Source organism: Schistocerca cancellata, chromosome 5, assembly GCF_023864275.1.
Source record: "Schistocerca cancellata isolate TAMUIC-IGC-003103 chromosome 5, iqSchCanc2.1, whole genome shotgun sequence".
Classification (NCBI taxonomy): domain Eukaryota; kingdom Metazoa; phylum Arthropoda; class Insecta; order Orthoptera; family Acrididae; genus Schistocerca; species Schistocerca cancellata.
Window position 1 is genome coordinate 770,953,368 of NC_064630.1, and position 19,773 is coordinate 770,973,140.

The window sequence follows — 19,773 nt, forward strand, 5'->3', positions numbered from 1 at the left end:
TGTATATTCATCAGTGACATTACCGGATGACAAGTTTGTTTCATTTGTAGATGATAACAAACACTGTAATACCTGTAAGTAGCAAATTAAGTACCTAAAATTTTAGAGAGATCAGTAAATGAAAGTTTCAGGCATTAATAACTTTCTCCTACCCCATTTTTTTGTCATTAAACTTTGAAACAACACAATGTGCAACTATAAACTTGTCAAAGATTTAATTCCACTAAATGTCTAAGATTTGATACCAACACATCCTTGGTTTTACAATTACATTCAGTTGTAAGCAACATACCTAAGAATTTCTGAAGCACCCAAACAAATCTTTATTTGGGGTGTGGATGTTGTCAGAGCTGATTTAAAAATAAAAATGCTAGCATACTTCACTAACTTTAATTCCATAATCCCATATTTTTTGAGGTGACTCACCAGGCCATGTGTAATAAAAATTATTTGTGGTGTGAAATCAAGAATATCCTGCAGAGGCCTATTCAAGGAACTGGGGATAGTAACTACTGCTTCCCAGTGTTTTTATTCCTTAATGAAATTTGGCGTAAATAATATATGTTTCTCAAACCAACAGTTGAGTTCATGAAGTCAATATAAGAAGTATGAGTAATCTTTTTAAAGATTTAAAGTCACTAACTTTGGTCAAGAAGGGCATCCATAACAGATGGACACACATTATCAATAAATTGCCAGATTAACAAAATTCAGCTTAAGAGGAGCCTACAGGATTTAATTGTGGGCAGCTATTTCTACTCAGTTAATGAATTACGTAGTGGATATTATTAATAATATCAAACAATGTGTTACAGCAACTTCATTGCAATAATGTGATTAATGCAAATAAATATAATAAAATGATTTTCCCTTTGATGAAGTGTTGCCTAAGTAGTGTAAGAATTATCATATGCACCTCAATGGCTGGTAGCTTCATACATTTTGTAATAAATTTGTTACTAGGCCTGTCTCTTAAATGAAACAATGTTCAGGATTTTTTTGATTTAATACACGTGCATAACAGCATTTCATTAAGGATCTGTGTACTGTATTTCTTACTATTTTTTTAAATAAAGTTGTATTGTGTATCCTTATTTAATGGCATATTATACGTCTTTGCCGATCTCCACACTTCAGATCTATGTAACTTAATTATGAAGTAGTAGAAAAATGTATAACAACTGCTGCTACTGTGTGTAAGCAAATATAGCCTGTGTACGCATGAATGATATGAAAGTACTAACACACCAAAAACGAAATGATACACGTACTTTATATTAATTGCAGCTTCTCGGTTTGTTATCCCTGGGGACCATTCAAGCTTCCTTTCACCCCCAGACACTGCACGCACGTCTTCCACATACAGTTTACATCACACTAACTGTAACAGGAACTATGATAGCGTTTTAACACTATTCTTCTATAAGTAAATCAGCCACGGTTATTTGGTCGCTTGAAAAGAGCAGTTGAATCTGGTAGCCAATGAATTTATCAGATAAATGTATTTTTTTCGACAGTTTAACGTACATTTAAACAAAAAGGACTCTGTACCGAGTAACGACTTCGCACGTGAATTCGAACCTTTGCCTGTCGACCTTCATACTTATCTACTATAGCACAAGGCCTCTTGCGTAGACAGTGAGTTGCAATAGGGAGTTTTTAGTAAACATACACTTCGTTCTTCGATAGAAAATATGGCTCGTCAAGGCGCAAGTTACATCGCTGCATTCGCTAAAATATGTGCAGAAGACAAAGGATTTATCAGAAATTTACGAAAGGTAACGTCAGGGCAATTAATTGCAGTAACGTATTAGTAATCCTCGGCTTGTAGGAAATTTGTGGGCAACTAATTGAATCCTGTCGTCGTAAACATGGTGCAACTGAATGTGTATCTTCTACAAGGTCATGTGACCAGTGCGGTATTGCTGACCTGCCCTTTGCCAAAAATTTCTGGTGGATTGGGAGATGGTAGTGCACAGTTTGCATTTTGCAGTTTCGCGTAAACAAGTGAGAGGAAAATCTTTTCGATACTGCACTTGCGCTCCGTACAAAGCCGAAGGTTGTTTTGGCAGTGATGTTCGAAGTCATTTTTAGCGATTCTTTGGTCAAGGCCGGTATTACACTATCAAATTTCTTTGTCAAAGATTTGATCAAAGATGTGATCCAATATTCCGTCCAATATCAAGACCACCTACGATGTATTGTAGGTGGTCTTGCCAATATATTTGACAAAGATCTTTGACGTAGCGCTAGAGGCGGAATTACACTGTCATTAAATTTTTCGTCAAAGTTCAAGATGGCTGACAACAACTTGTTACTAACTGCAGCAGTTCTACGTACTCCAATTGCATTGTGTGCACATGCGGAAAAGAAGTGGGGGAAAAAATGGAACCATACATACGAGGTTGACAGTCTTAAAAGTCCTGGGATTAAAACTTGACAATAAATTCAGTTGGAAGGAGCACACCACAGAACTGCAGAAAGGCCTTAACAAATCTGCATTTGCAATTCGAGTGTTAGCAGACATAGGAAACATAAAAATGAAAAAGCTTGCATACTTTCATTCCATAATGTCATATGGGATAATATTTTGGGGTAAATCTTGAAGTCAAACAAGTTTTCAAGGTCCAAAAGCGTGTAATACGTATTATTTGTGGAGTAAATTCACGGACCTCCTGCAGAAACCGCTTCAAAGAACTGGGTATACTAACTACTGCCTCTCAGTATATTTACTGCTTAATGAAATTTGTCGTAAATAATATATTGCTTTTTCCAAGAAACAACTCAGTTCATACATACAATACCAGGAACAAAAATGATCTGCACAAGGACTTAAAAGCGTCTGTGATCTATTATGTTACTCGTTTTTATTCTCTGTGGGTGTTTTTAGTATTTGGAAAAAGGGACCGATGACCATCGCAGTCTGGTCCCTTTAATCCCACAAACCAACCAACTTACTTTAGTTCAAAAAGGGGTCCACTACTCAGGAACACTCATCTTCAATAATTTGCCAGGAAACGTAAAAAATTTAGTTAGAAATAAAGATCAGTTTAAAAGGAGCCTGAAAGACTTACTACTGGCCAACTCCTTCTACTCCATTGGCGAAATTTTTAATAGAAACAAATTATGTATTGTATTTATTCATACTATTAGTATTGTTATTTCAGCTTAAAAAAATCGACATGTTCCACATCCACGAGGCTCTCCTCAGCACGGATCTATGGAACGAAAAACTAATCTAATCTGGGTGAAGCCGTGGGTTTCACGACGACACGTAAAAGCATTCAACAAAACTTGTTACGTGAGCTTACAGTGGAAGACGTCAAGTCGTACATCAATTACTTAAGAATGGATGAGCATACATTTCTGTATGTGCTCAATGAAGTGTATCCTCATATCACAAAGCACAATATTCACTTAAGAACTGCTACATCTTCAGAAGACAGGCTCACTATAACACTCCTATTCCTTGCTACAGGAGAGGGTTGTGTTAGGTTAGGTTAGATCAGGTTAGGTCTCCAATCTTCTTAATCTATTTTTGTATTCAGGGTGCCTCACGTTGTAAAGCGCCTCATCAGCTTCAGACATCTCTATTAATTTTGTAGTTGTCGGCACACACCAATTGTATTTACCGGCAATGGTTATAAAAACACTACAGACGACAGTACGCTGCAGCGATGCTAGCGCTCCATGTGGTAACATGTCACATTGCAGTGAACAGAAAACAAGCGGTTTCTTTGATCAAATATACAGCGAGGCCCTAGATTTGATCAAATATTGGACGACATTTGACAAAGTCCCTATTACACTAACAAATATCTTTGACAAAGATGTTGGACAAAGAAATTTGATAGTGTAATACCGGCCATAGGAAACAACATTTTTAATGACATGCGAAGAAAATGTAAATTCCTGCACTATCAGGCATTTCTAATTTAATTAACTCAAAACATTATCAGCAGACTGTCATTGCCATATAAAAGCAGTATTATCAAAGTCTGTATAACTTATACGGTCTCAACAACAAAATTTTAGTTATAAAAGTTTGATACAGGTCACGAAAGCTGAGAAGCGGCGGGAGAGCGATTTGCTGGTTTCATGCTCTCCATATCTGTATTTCAGTGACGCCTGTTGTTGAGGATGACTAGGTGGTCGGTCGGTACCGTTGGACCTTCCGAGGCCTTTTCGGGCGGCATGTTGAGTTTGAGTAATAATGGTTTGATAATAGTTGTAATAATAGCACTGACGAGTGATCGAATGTTTACATGAGTATTGTGTTACTCCATATTAACAAGTCTTGGGCATTCGTAAAAAATTAGCATTTATGTGGCATAATGTAGAGAAACTGCTGAAAACACAGATCGCACTAAACGGATCAAGAAATAATAAATGTCATTGTGATTACATACTAGGCAGCTCTCCATCTTTGTTATATTTTTTTGTAACTACCTAATCTCCCCCACCCAGCCATAAACACAGAAGCTCCCTGTGCATGCGTTCGTGTGTGTGTGTGTGTGTGTGTGTGTGTCATGACGAAACTGAACCGTAAGAAATAGTGAATGAATAGACTCCACAAAATGATCAGTTAGCTCATTGCACTATGATAACAAGAACATAAACACCTTTACAGACTGCAGTAATAGTGACTTCCTTGCACATTGTTAGTCCAATAACATTCTTTAGAAGTATGATGCTGCCTGTTCTAAATTTAATATCAGTAGATTTGTATTCTGCAAGCATAACAAATTCAGTATCTGGAATTCTTACTGATAAAAATAAAAGAAGGTGACAAACAACAATTTATTAGTGTTTTAGAAAGAGTAATTATGGAATATCAATTTAAGCAAATCCTTATACAAATAAAATGTCTTAATAAGATGTTGGTTTTCAATTACATATTTTTTCTTCTAAACACTATACCTACTACTTTCTCTGAGATAGTAGCTTAACTTCTTAGGTATTGGATTAGAACATGACAGCATGACTGAGAAGCTTAAGTATGAGGAAATGGTGGAGGGAGGGCAAGCTATCATTGGAGCACTAACGTCAGAATTTTGAGTTTTTCATCATTTACTTGTTCTGTAAATCCCATGAAAGAAAACCAGGGATGTGGAACAAGTCAATGTACATACAGTAACAACTAGACAGACAGAAGCCAGGTTGGGTAGTAGATCGAGAAATGCAAGATCGCCAAAGAACAGGAACACTTTTAGTGCCTGGATCCAGAACTTATGTAAGTGAACCAACTCAGTGCGTTTCAAAGGAATATAATCAGAGTGACCAGTTAAAAATACCACTAAGGCTCATGCACCTAAACATACAGTACCTTAGAAATAAGCTTAATATATTACAGGTTTTTGTAAGTGAGCAGTCATCTCATATAGTAGTGTTAACTGAGCATGGATTAAAATCTGATGAAATTATTTACTGTAAACTAGAGGGCTACTCCTTAGCAAATAGTTATTGTAGACAGCAACATAAGGGTGGTGGTGTGGCAGTTTACATTAGTGAGAATCTCGAGTACAAGAAAATAAACTATCTAGACCAGTACAACAAAGAAGGCCTGATTGAAGTGACACGCATTGAAGTCCACACCAAAGAGTGTAGAGAGGTTATGAGAAAACATAAAGTTACTGGGATTTACCATCCACCAAAGGCTGATGTAGTTAGCTTCATAGACATATTTAGTAGAGTAGTGGGACGTTGTGGTCCCAGTGACCTAAATATACTTGGTGATCTGAATATTGAGGCAAAATCTTCCAGTTTGTGTAATATGAGGTTAATAGATACTCTTAACTCATATAATCTCATAAATGTAGTAAATAGTGATACCAGGGTAACAAAGTCCATTGTTGTTGTTGTTGTAGTCTTCAGTCCTGAGACTGGTTTGATGCAGCTCTCCATGCTACTCTATCCTGTGCAAGCTTCTTCATCTCCCAGTACCTACTGCAACCTACATCCTTCTGAATCTGCTTAGTGTATTCATCTCTTGGTCTCCCCCTATGATTTTTACCCTCCACGCTGCCCTCCAATACTAAATTGGTGATCCCTTGATGTCTCAGAACATGTCCTACTAACTGATCACTTCTTCTAGTCAAGTTGTGCCACAAACTTCTCTTCTCCCCAATCCTATTCAATACCTCCTCGTTAGTTACGTGATCTACCCACCTTATCTTCAGCATTCTTCTGTAGCACCACATTTCGAAAGCTTCTATTCTCTTCTTGTCCAAACTAGTTATCGTCCATGTCTCACTTCCATACATGGCTACACTCCATACAAATACTTTTAGAAATGACTTCCTGACACTTAAATCTATACTCGATGTTAACAAATTTCTCTTCTTCAGAAACGCTTTCCTTGCCATTGCCAGTCTACATTTTATATCCTCTCTACTTCGACCATCATCAGTTATTTTGCTCCCCAAATAGCAAAACTCCTTTACTACTTTAAGTGTCTCATTTCCTAATCTAATTCCCTCAGCATCACCCGACTTAATTCGACTACTTTCCATTATCCTCGTTTTGCTTTTGTTGATGTTCATCTTATATCCTCCTTTCAAGACACTGTCCATTCCGTTCAACTGCACTTCTAGGTCCTTTGCTGTCTCTGACATAATTACAATGTCATCGGCAAACCTCAAGGTTTTTATTTCTTCTCCATGGATTTTAATACCTACTCCAAATTTTTCTTTTGTTTCCTTTACTGCTTGCTCGATATACAGATTGAATAACATCGGGGAGAGGCTACAACCCTGTCTTACTCCCTTCCCAACCACTGCTTCCCTTTCGTGTCCCTCGACTCTTATAACTGCCATCTGGTTTCTGTACAAATTGTAAATAGCCTTTCGCTCCCTGTATTTTACCCCTGCCACCTTTAGAATTTGAAAGAGAGTATTCCAGTCAACATTGTCAAAAGCTTTCTCTAAGTCTACAAATGCTAGAAATGTAGGTTTGCCTTTCCTTAATCTTTCTTCTAAGGTAAGTCGTAACGTCAGTATTGCCTCACGTGTTCCAGTATTTCTACGGAATCCAAACTGATCTTCCCCGAGGTCGGCTTCTACTAGTTTTTCCATTCGTCTGTATAGAATTCGTGTTAGTATTTTGCAGCTGTGACTTATTAAACTGATTGTTCAGTAATTTTCACATCTGTCAACACCTGCTTTCTTTGGGATTGGAATTATTATATTCTTCTTGAAGTCTGAGGGTATTTCGCCTGTTTCATACATCTTGCTCACCAGATGGTAGAGTTTTGTCAGGACTGGCTCTCCCAAGGCCGTCAGTAGTTCCAATGGAATGTTGTCTACTCCGGGGGCCTTGTTTCGACTCAGGTCTTTCAGTGCTCTGTCAAACTCTTCACGCAGTATCGTATCTCCCATTTCATCTTCATCTATATCCTCTTCCATTTCCATAATATTGTCCTCAAGTACATCGCCCTTGTATAGACCCTCTATATACTCCTTCCACCTTTCTACTTTCCCTTCTTTGCTTAGAACTGGGTTTCCATCTGAGCTCTTGATGTTCATACAATTGGTTCTCTTATCTCCAAAGGTCTCTTTAATTTTCCTGTAGGCAGTATCTATCTTACCCCTAGTGAAATAAGCCTCTACATCCTTACATTTGTCCTCTAGCCATCCCTGCTTAGCCATTTTGCACTTCCTGTCGATCTCATTTTTGAGACGTTTGTATTCCTTTTTGCCTGCTTCATTAACTGTAGTTTTATATTTTCTCCTTTCATCAATTAAATTCAATATTTCTTCTGTTACCCAAGGTTTTCTAAGAGTCCTGGTCTTTTTACCTACTTGATCCTTTGCTGCCTTCACTACTTCATCCCTCAAAGCTACCCATTCTTCTTCTACTGTAATTCTTTCCCCCATTCCTGTCAATTGTTCCCTTATGCTCTCCCTAAAACTCTGTACAACCTCGGGTTCTTTCAGTTTATCCAGGTCCCATCTCATTAAATTCCCACCTTTTTGCAGTTTCTTCAGTTTTAATCTACAGGTCATAACCAATAGATTGTGGTCAGAGTCCACATCTGCCCCTGGAAATGTCTTACAATTTAAAACCTGGTTCCTAAATCTCTGTCTTACCATTATATAATCTATCTGATACCTTTTAGTATCTCCAGGGTTCTTCCATGTATACAACCTTCTATCATGATTCTTAAACCAAGTGTTAGCTATAATTAAGTTGTGCTCTGTGCAAAATTCTACCAGGCAGCTTCCTCTTTCATTTCTTAGCCCCAATCCATATTCACCTACTACGTTTCCCTCTCTCCCTTTTCCTACACTCGAATTCCAGTCACCCATCACTATTAAATTTTCGTCTCCCTTCACTATCTGAATAATTTCTTTTATATCATCATACATTTCTTCAATTTCTTCGTCATCTGCAGAGCTAGTTGGCATATAAACTTGTACTACTGTAGTAGGCGTGGGCTTCGTGTCTATCTTGGTTATAATAATGCGTTCACTATGCTGTTTGTAGTAGCTTACCCGCTTTCCTAGTTTCCTATTCATTATTAAACCTACTCCTGCATTACCCCTATTTGACTTTGTGTTTATAACCCTGTAGTCACCTGACCAGAAGTCTTGTTCCTCCTGCCACCGAACTTCACTAATTCCCACTATATCTAACTTTAACCTATCCATTTCCCTTTTTAAATTTTCTAACCTACCAGCCCGATTAAGGGATCTGACATTCCACGCTCCGATCCGTAGGACGCCAGTTTTCTTTCTCCTGATAACGACATCCTCTTGAGTAGTCCCCGCCCGGAGATCCGAATGGGGGACTATTTTACCTCCGGAATATTTTACCCAAGAGGACGCCATCATCATTTAATCATACAGTAAAGCTGCATGCCCTCGGGAAAAATTACGGCCGTAGTTTCCCCTTGCTTTCAGCCGTTCGCAGTACCAGCACAGCAATGCCGTTTTGGTTATTGTTACATGGCCAGATCAGTCAATCGTCCAGACTGTTGCCCTTGCAACTACTGAAAAGGCTGCTGCCCCTCTTCAGGAACCACACGTTTGTCTGGCCTCTCAACAGATACCCCTCCGTTGTGGTTGTACCTACGGTACGGCTATCTGTATCGCTGAGGCACGCAAGCCTCCCCACCAACGGCAAGGTCCATGGTTCATGGTCCATATCTAGCAGAATTGATTACGTTATACTATGTAAACATATTAAAGACAGTGTTAGGTGCTGGAATATGGATTTTCACTACTCTGACCACAAATGCCAGCTTGTAGAGTATGTAAACACAAGCATCCCAAAAATGACAAAAGTTATTGAAAATAAAAGAATACTAAAAGAGGGTAACATCCTTGCCCTAAGAATTATTAGCTATAGAGGACTGGGATCTGGTTTACCAGACTGAAGGATCTGAAAACAAATGGGCCAAATTCTATGATACTATGCTAAGACACTTTGACAGATGCTGCCCTGTCAAGAAAATATGAAGAGTGTTCACCCATAACCAAAGTGCAAAAACCAACAGACTGATACTTCCAGCAAATATGGTAAAACTCAGGCAAAACATCCAGGACCTGGATGTGTTACACAAGTCAACAAACCTGCAGGTTTTTAAGGCCAAGTACAACGAAGCCAAGAAAATCTTTAAGAAAGAGCTTTCAAATCTAAGAAAACAGATATACAGCAGTGAAATAGCTCAATCAGACAATATAGCCAAGACCTCATGGAGAATTATAAATCAATTTCGCAAAGCCACACCAAAGCCAGAAACTGAAAATTTAATTATAAGACATGAAGGAAACACAATTAAAGATCCTAATAAAGTTTGCAATATTTTGAATAAATACTTTATATCTGCAGCTGTTAGTCCAATTAATAACACAGTTGTGAGTAGTGAGAGAAAGCTCTGCCCTTTTGAAGAGCCACCTTTTGAATTCAAACAAGTAAGTGAAAAAGAAATAGGCAGGATAGTAAATAACCTAAAGAATAAGTTCTCATCTGGATGGGATGGTTTGAGTAGTATCGTGATTAAAAAATGTAATAAGGAATTAATTAAAATAATCACCCACCTGGTAAACTGCAGTATCAGAGATCATAAATTTCCAAATGTATTGAAATGGAGCACAGTTAAACCAGTGCATAAAAAAGGATCCAAGGAAGAGGTTTCAAATTTCAGGCCCATATCAATAATACCTGTCTTCAGCAAAGTATTTGAAGTTGTGCTGCTGACACAACTTAGTGACTATTTCTTGAAAAATAAGTTCCTAACAGAGACACAACACGGATTCCGAAAAGATCATAGCACTATCACAGCAACTACAGAATTTCTTCACAAAACGTATGGTGCCCTTGATCAAGGAATGCAAACAGCTGGCATATTTCTAGACCTTACTAAAGCCTTTGACACGGTAAACCATGAGTTACTTTTAAGTAAACTTGAGTCATACAATGTAAATGCTGCATCCATGCAATTGCTGGCTACATATTTATTTAACCGTATGCAGTGTACAAAGCTGACTTACAAAATCAATAATCAGATCATTAATTTCCAGTCCAAATATGAGACAGTCACACAAGGTGTACCCCAGGGTTCAATTTTGGGCCCTTTCCTTTTCCTGGTGTACATAAATGATATAGAGCAACCTTTCAACTCCCAATTGGTAACCTATGCAGACGATACCTCACTGTTATTTTTTGGTAAACAAAATGATGAGTTAACATTGGTAGCAACTGAGGGACTACAGCAAATAACTACTTATTTCCAAGATCAAGGTTTGAAAGTTAATATCAGTAAATCTCAGTTATTGCCATTTAAACATACAAACTCACACCAAACCTCTATCAGTAACATAGGTGGAATTGAAGTAGTGGACACAGAAGGCTGCAGATTTCTAGGTATTCACCTAGATGAAAATCTAAGATGGGTAAACCATATCAAATTTTTATGCAATAAAATCAGCAGTTCATTACATCTAATCAGCCAGTTATCAAAAGTAGTTCCACATCAGACATTAAAAACAATTTATTATGGAACCATTTTTGCACAGATTAATTACGGGATAGAGATATGGGGTTGTGCTGCCAACATACATATGAACAGAATATTAACCCTACAGAAAAGAGCAATCAGAATTATCTATGGATTAGGGTATAGAGATTCATGCAGGGAAATCTTTGTTCATCATAAATACCTCACAGTCTACTCACTGTATCTTTACAAATTAATTATATTTTTTGTGACACATCAAAACAAAGAAACAAAGTGTTCTGATATGCATGCCTATAATACAAGAAATAAAGACTGCTACTACAGACAAAGAACAAAATTAAAAACAACAGACCATAGTCCATGCATTAGTGGTCAAATATGGTACAACAGATTACCGAGCTCTATAAGGTGCCACAAAGGGAACTTATTCAAAGTGAAACTGAAACATTTCTTGATTGACAAGTGTTTATACTCTTTAAGTGAATATTAATTTGTGTGTGTACATATATATATATATATATATATATATATATATATATATATATATATATATATATATATATATATATATATATATATATATATATTTAAAAAGAAAGATGATGAGACTTACCAAACAAAAGCGCTGGCAGGTCGATAGACACACAAACAAACACAAACATACACACAAAAATCTAGCTTTCGCAACCAACGGTTGCCTCGTCAGGAAAGAGGGAAGGAGAAGGAAAGACAAAAGGATATGGGTTTTAAGGGAGAGGGTAAGGAGTCATTCCAATCCCGGGAGCGGAAAGACTTACCTTAGGGGGAAAAAAGGACAGGTATACACTCGCACACACACACATATCCATCCGCATATACACAGACACAAGCAGACATTTCAGTCCACACATATGTATTTGTCATTCCAATCCCGGGAGCGGAAAGACTTACCTTACACACATACATATGTGTGGATGGATATGTGTGTGTGTGCTAGTGTATACCTGTCCTTTTTTCCCCCTAAGGTAAGTCTTTCCGCTCCCGGGATTGGAATGACTCCTTACCCTCTCCCTTAAAACCCATATCCTTTTGTCTTTCCTTCTCCTTCCCTCTTTCCTGATGAGGCAACCGTTGGTTGCGAAAGCTAGAATTTTGTATGTATGGTTGTGTTTGTTTGTGTGTCTATCGACCTGCCAGCGCTTTTGTTTGGTAAGTCACGTCATCTTTCTTTTTATAAGTCACATCAGCTTTGTTTTTAGGTATATTTTTCCTTCGTGGAATGTTTCCTTCTATCATAACTATATATATATATATATATATATATATAAACAAAGATGATGTGACTTACCAAATGAAAGTGCTGGCAGGCCGACAGACACACAAACGAACACAAACATACACACAATATTCAAGCTTTCGCAACAAACTGTTGCCTCATCAGGAAAGAGGGAAGGAGAGGGAAAGACGAAAGGATGTGGGTTTAAGGGAGAGGGTAAGGAGTCATTCCAGTCCCGGGAGCGGAAAGACTTGCCTTAGGGGGAAAAAAGGACGGGTATACACTTCGCGTCACATCATCTTTGTTTTTAGGTTTTTTTTTTTTTCCTTCGTGGAATGTTTCCTTCTATTATAACCATATATATATATATATATATATATATATATATATATATATATATATATATATATATATATTCTACTAAACTTGTAAAAAAATGCTATGACGTTTGCAAAAGACACCAGTTGGTGTCTCCATGCAAAAAAATACAATAAATACAAAAAAAAATACAAAATACAAAGGGAAGCATTGATTAGATACTCTGGACATTAATAATAGCATTTGTTAAACTGCTATAAACTGTACCAAACTCACTATCCAGTCCAGATAATGATCAATACAGGAGATTCCAAGATAATAGTTTAACATTCATAGAAATGCCAGTCATAGATAAATAGACCAAACTATTAAAATTTATAGTGTTAACAGTGATCAGCTCCCAAAGCATACTTAGCCAAATACCGAAGTATAAACTTCTTCAAAAAAGCAGTGGAATTCATATAACACTATGTGCAAAAGCTGGCTATAACCCAAACACAACACCAGTGAGAGTTGTGGGGCATATCTTGGTGAAAGGAAATAAATTCTCTTAAAATTGCTAGGAACAGATAGTTCATAAGCCCAGTCACGACCGAAATATATTAGCAAAAGTGGCAACAATTAGACCACACTTTTAGCATTGTTTCTGAGTTATATGCTTGTTATTAAATCAAATAATATGCACTTGCGTTTATTTTCAGTGATTAAGCCTCATGTTTATATCACCACAGATTATTATCTTATAATTCATTGCACTCTCTTTGTCGATGAACAATTTCTTTTCTTTCTGAAGTGTGTTTCAAAATTTCCTTCAGGAGAAACTATTAAGTTTATGTATGAGTCTTTGATTGCTGTTATCTCAAAATCCTTGTCATCACAAAATGAGTTGATTTTAGTTATCCTGTTTACTTCTACACTGTCCAATCACATTAACTGATCACCTATCAAAAGCCTGAATAACCACCTTTTGTAGTGTGGACCACTGTGAGATGTGCAGTAAAAGTATCACTGAGGTTCTGGTAGGTACCGACAGGGATATGCAGCCATGTCGGCTCCAGTGATATTGCCAACCGCTCCCTCCTATGGCCTGGACCCTTCCAGTGATTGTTGCAGGTTGTTTGCTTTCAGGCATTTCGTGCTGTACATGCCATCTGTCCAATGGTACATAAACCATGATTAATCTGAAAAGGCTGCCTGTCGCCACTCAATGGACATTCAGTTGCAGTATTGGCATCCAAATTCCAGCCTCCATCACCAATCAACAGCAGTCTCCATGGGTGCATGAACCCCTTCTGCAGAGATCCATATGCAACACCATCCCCTGATCTGTTATTGACAAGACACTGTTAGCAGTCTTGGTTAATCTGGGCAGTCAGTTATTCAACAGCTGCATGTTGGTTCGTCCGTACACATCTCTGCAACTGTCATTTGATTAACCACAACTACTTCAGTGCCAGTTGTGGATAGCACTATTTTGCCATGCACGGTATACTTTAACTGTTGTGTACAACTTAATACGGAACAGCAAGTAGAAGTGGGCTACGGAATGGTGAAGCAACTGTTGTCAGAGGAAAACTGGACAGGAGCAGAAATGATTAATGAACAAGTTAACAAAGTAAACAGAAGATTTACATGTATTTCTCTGAGTGAACAAAGACTCATAACAATTAATGCAGCTAGAATCATAGTACAGCTAATTCAATGTCAAGAAGGAAGAGGCTCTCTGAGTTACAGCATGAAAACCGATGTCAGAATCGCGACTAGGCCAGGCCTGTATGGCAACTTCTAGCGAAGTGGTTCCTAGTGCAAGTGGGGCCTTGAGGCTTGCGCTGGCCATTCTATATCATGGCGACAGGGAGTGCTCATGGTACTGAGCCATTGGAAGCGTGGCTCAGTGGATGTGCACTGTAGATGCCAGTGGCATGGTATCGATACATGATACTACATTAACCATGGCGACATGCAAACAGTTTACAAACTTAGTCATTTTGGAACTTCTTCCGTCCTTGGCCCAAAAGCCAATGACCATCTTTGGGATGTGAGACAAACTGCTTCGTTTCTGCTTTATGACAATGACTGCACTGTTTTCCACATCCTCTGACATGCTTTATATATCCTCCATTGATAGTGATGCTATCTACCATCTGTGAATGATTGTTGCTCTCTGACATTGAACATTAATATGTCTGAACTGTGTAGAACCCTATGAAACTCTCAACAAGTTCTGTTGTTTCAGTTTATCTAGGCCCCATCCTGAATTTCCCACTTTTCTCCAATTTCTTTAGTTTTATTCTGCTGTTTACAACCAGTAAATTATTGCCAAAGTCAACATCTACCTCCTGGAAATATTTTGCAATTAAAAATCTGTCTTACTGTCATGTAATCTAGTTGAAACCTTCTCATATCTCCAGGTCTCTTCCATGTATGCAAGCTCCTTTCATGATTCTTAAACCAATTCGCCCACTATTTTTCCTTCTCTTCCTTTTCATACTTTTGAATTCTAGTCCTCACCATAAGCAAATTTTCATCTCCCTTCACTATCGGAATAATTTCTTGTATTTTACTTCACAATCTTTCAATCTCTTCATCATGTAGCTAGTAGGCATATAAACATCTACATTGGTGGCTGTTGACATCATGTCTGTCTTGGCTACTATAATGCATTCTACATTCTATTCATAGCAGCTTACCCACTTTCCCATTTTGTTATCCACTATTAGACCTACTTCTCCATTACCCATTTTTGATGTATTTATAACCTTGTACTCACTTGAACAGCAGTCTTGTTCTTCCTACCACCATACTTCACTAATTTCCATTACAGGCCTACTAATGTCAACCTATACATTTCCTACATGATTAAGGGATCTAGCATTCCACATTCCAACACATAGAATGCTAGTTTTGTTTTTCCTGAAGACATCTTCCTGAGTAGTTCGTGCCTGGAACACTCAATAGGGGTTATTTTACCTCTAGAATATTTTACCCAAGAGTATACTATCATAACTAAGCCATACAGTAGAGCCATATGCTCTCAGGATAAATAACAGTCTACCAGTTTCTCCTTCCTTTCAGCTGACTGAAGCACCAACATAGCAAGTCCATATTGGCTAATTTTTCAAGACCAGATCTGTCAATCATCCAGATTGTTGCACCTGTAACTACTGAAAATGCTACTCATCCATTTTTGGAACCACATGTAGCTCTTGCCTCTTCACAGATACCCTTCATTGTAGTTTCATCTATAATGCAGCTGTCTGTCACTGAAGCATACAGGCGACTCCACCTCAACAAGGTCACAGGGATAAGAAGTTAAAGTAATTGTTCAGGAATTCTTTTACTCAACAATAGTACACTTCTATGATAAGGTTACAGAACCTTATAAAACATTATAACAAATGGTTGGACAATGAACAGATGGAGGATAAGGCTTTGGACTCATGTATGGTATTCTTATTCCTATCCAGCCACTCTGGTGCAGGTTTCTCATAGTTTCCCTAAATCACTTCAGGTGAATGTTGAGGAGGTTCCTTTGACAGGGCCATGACTTATTATTGACACTATTCTCAGCTGATTAAGCTTTTGCTGTCTCTTCTAAGACACTGATGTCTATGGGAATTAAGTTACAGTCTTCCTTCTTTCAGCTACAAATACAGTTTGAGGAAATAATGGCAGATCTATACTTGTACAGAATCTGAGAAAAAGACTGATTCCAAAAACAATCAGTTATCCCATGATTTCTAAGGACCTTGTCTTTTTTCCCAGTTGCTTCTCTCCTGCCTTCACTATTTCGTTTCTCAAAGGTACCCATTCATTCTCTGCTGATTTTCTTTGACCCATTTCAGTCAATAATTGCCTAATGCTCCACCTGAAACTCCCAACTTCTGGTTGTTTCAAGCTATCCAAGTCCTGTCTCCTTAATTTCCTAGCTTTCTGCATTTTTCAGGATTAATCTGCATGCCCCACATCATAAATTGTGATCAGAGTCCACATCTACTCCTGAAAAACTTTTAATTTTAAAATCTGCTTTTCAAGTCTCTGTCCTACCATCGTACAATCCCTCTGAAGCACTACTTGTCACTAGGTCTCTTCCTTGTGTACTAACTCTGTTCCTGATTTTCAACTGGTAGCAATCATTAAATTGTTCTTTGTACAAAATTCTATCAGTTCCCTTCCCCCTTCATTTCTTTTCCCAATCCATATTTGCATGCTGTTACTCCTTCTCTTCCTTTTCCTACTATTAAATTATAGTCCTCCATCTCAATTGAATTAATATCTCCCTTATCATATTGAATAATTTCATGTTTCAATTCATCATATGTAGGACTAATAGGCATACATGTGTGTTCTGTTGTGATGAATCATAGATTGTGTTTATTTTGGCTTGATAATCCATTTGCTATGCTGTTCACTGTAATTCTCCCACATTCCTTTTTTTCTTATTCATTATTACACCTACTCCTGCATTACCCTATTTCATTTTGTGTTGATAACCCTGTATTCAACTGATCAAAGCTCTTAGTCTTCTTACCACCACAATCTACTAATTCCCACTATATCCAAAATGTTACCATATTTAACCAAAATATTGGTGGATTAAAGAAAAAAGTAGATTCTCACAAAAGTAAAGTAAAAAATAATGTTATCATTTTTCACCAAAATATTCCAGGATTGAAGAATAAAGTAGATGAGCTCCTGGTTTGTTTAGATGACATTGAATCTGATAATTTCATAGATATACTATGCCTGTCTGAGCATCACATTGTGTCTGATATGGAAAAGGTTATAAACTAGCTGCACATATAAGTAGAGAGAATAAGGTGAGAGGAGGAGTTGGCATATATGTCAAAAGTAATCACTGTGTAAAAAGCTTAGATACAAAAAGTTTTGGTTAGAGCAACATATAGAAGCATGTGCCTGTCAACTTAAACTAAAGGAGGGCTCTTTTATAATTGTAACAGTATATAGGTCCCCTTCAGGAAACTTTCATTTATTCCTGGAAAATTTGGATGCCTTGTTGTGCTATCTGTCAGCTAGGGGAAAGCAAATTATTATTTGATTCACTGAAAGAGTGTAATAGGAAGAATGACCTGGAAGTCTTGCTCGGTTCTTTCAGTTTGACATCTGTCAATAATTTTTCTACTCGGGTAGGAAATGACAGCAGCACATTGATGGATAACACTTTTATAGACCAAGATTAGTTTAAAAACATAAATTCTTGTCCTGTTGAGAATTGCCTTTCTGATCATGGTGCTGAGCTAGATTAGATTAGATTAGATAAGTTTTTTAGCTGAAATAACAATACTAATACTATGAGTATATACAATACATCATTTGTTTCTATTAAAAAACGATTCATCAATTGAGTAGAAGGAGTTGGCCACTAGTAAGTCTTTCAGGTGCCTTTTAAACTGATCTTTATTTGTAACCAAATTTTGTATGTTTGCTGGCAAATGACTGAAGATGAGTGTTCCTGAGCAGTGGACCCCTTTTTGAACTAAATAAGTGCTTTTAAGCCCTTGTGCAGATCATTTTTGTTCCCGGTATTGTATGTATGAACTGAGTTGTTTGTTGGAAAAAGAGATATATTATTTAGGACAAATTTCATTAAGGAGTAAATATACTGAGAGGCAGTAGTTAGTATGCCCAGTTCTTTGAAGAGGTTTCTACTGGATGTCCGTTAGTTTACTCTGCAAATAATACATATTACACACTTTTTGACTCTGAAAACTTTTGTTTGACTTAAAGAGTTACCCCAAAATATTATACCATCTGACATTATGGAATGAAAGTAGGCAAAGTATGCAAGCTTTTTTATTTTTTTTGTTGCCTATGTCTGCTAACACTCAAATTGCAAATACAGATTTGTTAAGGTGTTTCTGCAGTTCTGTGGTGTGCTCCTCCCAACTGATTTTATTATCAAGTTGTAATCCCAGGAATTTAAGATTGTCAACCTGTTCTATCTGCTCCTCTGGGTGGAAACCTCTTACTGGTTCCGAATTGCATATGGTGAGTCTTTTCGGAGTTTAATGTCAGTGAGTTGGCTTTAAACCATTTATTAATATCCATAAAAATATTATTAGCAGATCTTTCTAGAACTACACTTGACATACTATTTATTGCTCAAATGGTTTAAATCATACCTAACTGGAAGAGTGCAGGAAGTTGAAATAAGTAGCTCACATAATATGCAAAAAGCTGTTGATTTCTCAAACTGGGGAACAATCAAGAATGGGGTGCCACAAGGTTTGGTCTTGGGTCCTCTGCTGTTCTTAATATATATGACTTGCCATTCTATACTGATGTAGATGCAAAGATGGTACTTTTTGCCGATGATACAATTGTAGCTGGCAGATTAAAACTGTGTGCCGGACTGAGACTCGAACTCATTTCATATCAGCGCACACTCCGCTGCAGAGTGAAAATCTCATTCTGGAAACATCCCCTAGGCTGTGGCTAAGCCATGTCTCCGTAATATCCTTTCTTTCAGGAGTGCTAGTTCTGCAAGGTTTGCAGGAGAGCTTCTGTAAAGTTTGGAAGGTAGGAGACGAGGTACTGGCAGAAGTAAAGCTGTGAGGATGGGGTGTGAGTCGTGCTTGGGTAGCTCAGTTGGTAGAGCACTTGCCCGCGAAAGGCAAAGGTCCCGAGTTTGAGTCTCGGTCTGGCACACAGTTTTAATCTGCCAGGAAGTTTCAGTACTTCAATAGTTGGGTTGTATTTTGCAACAATATCTACTGCAATGTAGCATGTTTAATACAACCAGTAACATGCTACAGACACTCCTGATTGTGTTGTTATCAAAACTACAAAACCATGATTGCACCATAAGTTTACATGTATTTGTCAGCTCTTCCATTTTGTAAAGTATTCGTATTATTATTAGTATCATTGTTACTATTATTTTCATTATTATTACAGCTACAATTTCTTTAGTCTTGAACTTCCTGATGCAGTTGATTTGTCTTTACCCACCATTAGTCACGCAGACTACAAGTGTAGCTCGCACAAGTACAAGTGACTGCCTTCCCATTCTAGATGGACACAGTAGCTTCCAGTAGGTGGGTTGGGAAAAAAAAACACCTAAGGCAAAAATTTAAAGTTCTCTTTTTAAATTGGACTACTCCTGTAGTCCTTGTGCCTAAACTTGTCCCATGGGATGGAGGGTTAAAGTTTATTAGTTCAGGAAATATGATTTTAAAGTGTCATAAATTCATTACTATGCAGTTGAGAATGAATGACA

At 37.5% G+C, this 19,773-nt stretch overlaps 1 protein-coding gene across 4 annotated transcripts in view; it reads left to right on the forward strand.

The window, feature by feature from the left end:
- The first annotated feature begins 1,557 nt into the window (after positions 1-1,557).
- The window catches only part of LOC126187437 (acyl-coenzyme A thioesterase 13-like), a 40,638-nt gene continuing 22,422 nt past the window's right edge, over positions 1,558-19,773 (forward strand). Inside the window, exon 1 of one of the 4 annotated variants that reach the window (XM_049928513.1) lies at positions 1,558-1,778. In XM_049928513.1, the coding sequence (XP_049784470.1) occupies positions 1,695-1,778 (84 nt within the window). In that variant the 5' untranslated portion in view covers positions 1,558-1,694. Of the gene's footprint in view, positions 1,779-1,938; positions 2,008-4,197; positions 4,217-17,274; positions 18,543-19,773 lie in introns of those variants that run through there. The other 3 variants (XM_049928514.1, XM_049928515.1, XM_049928511.1) reach the window with 3 other exon arrangements.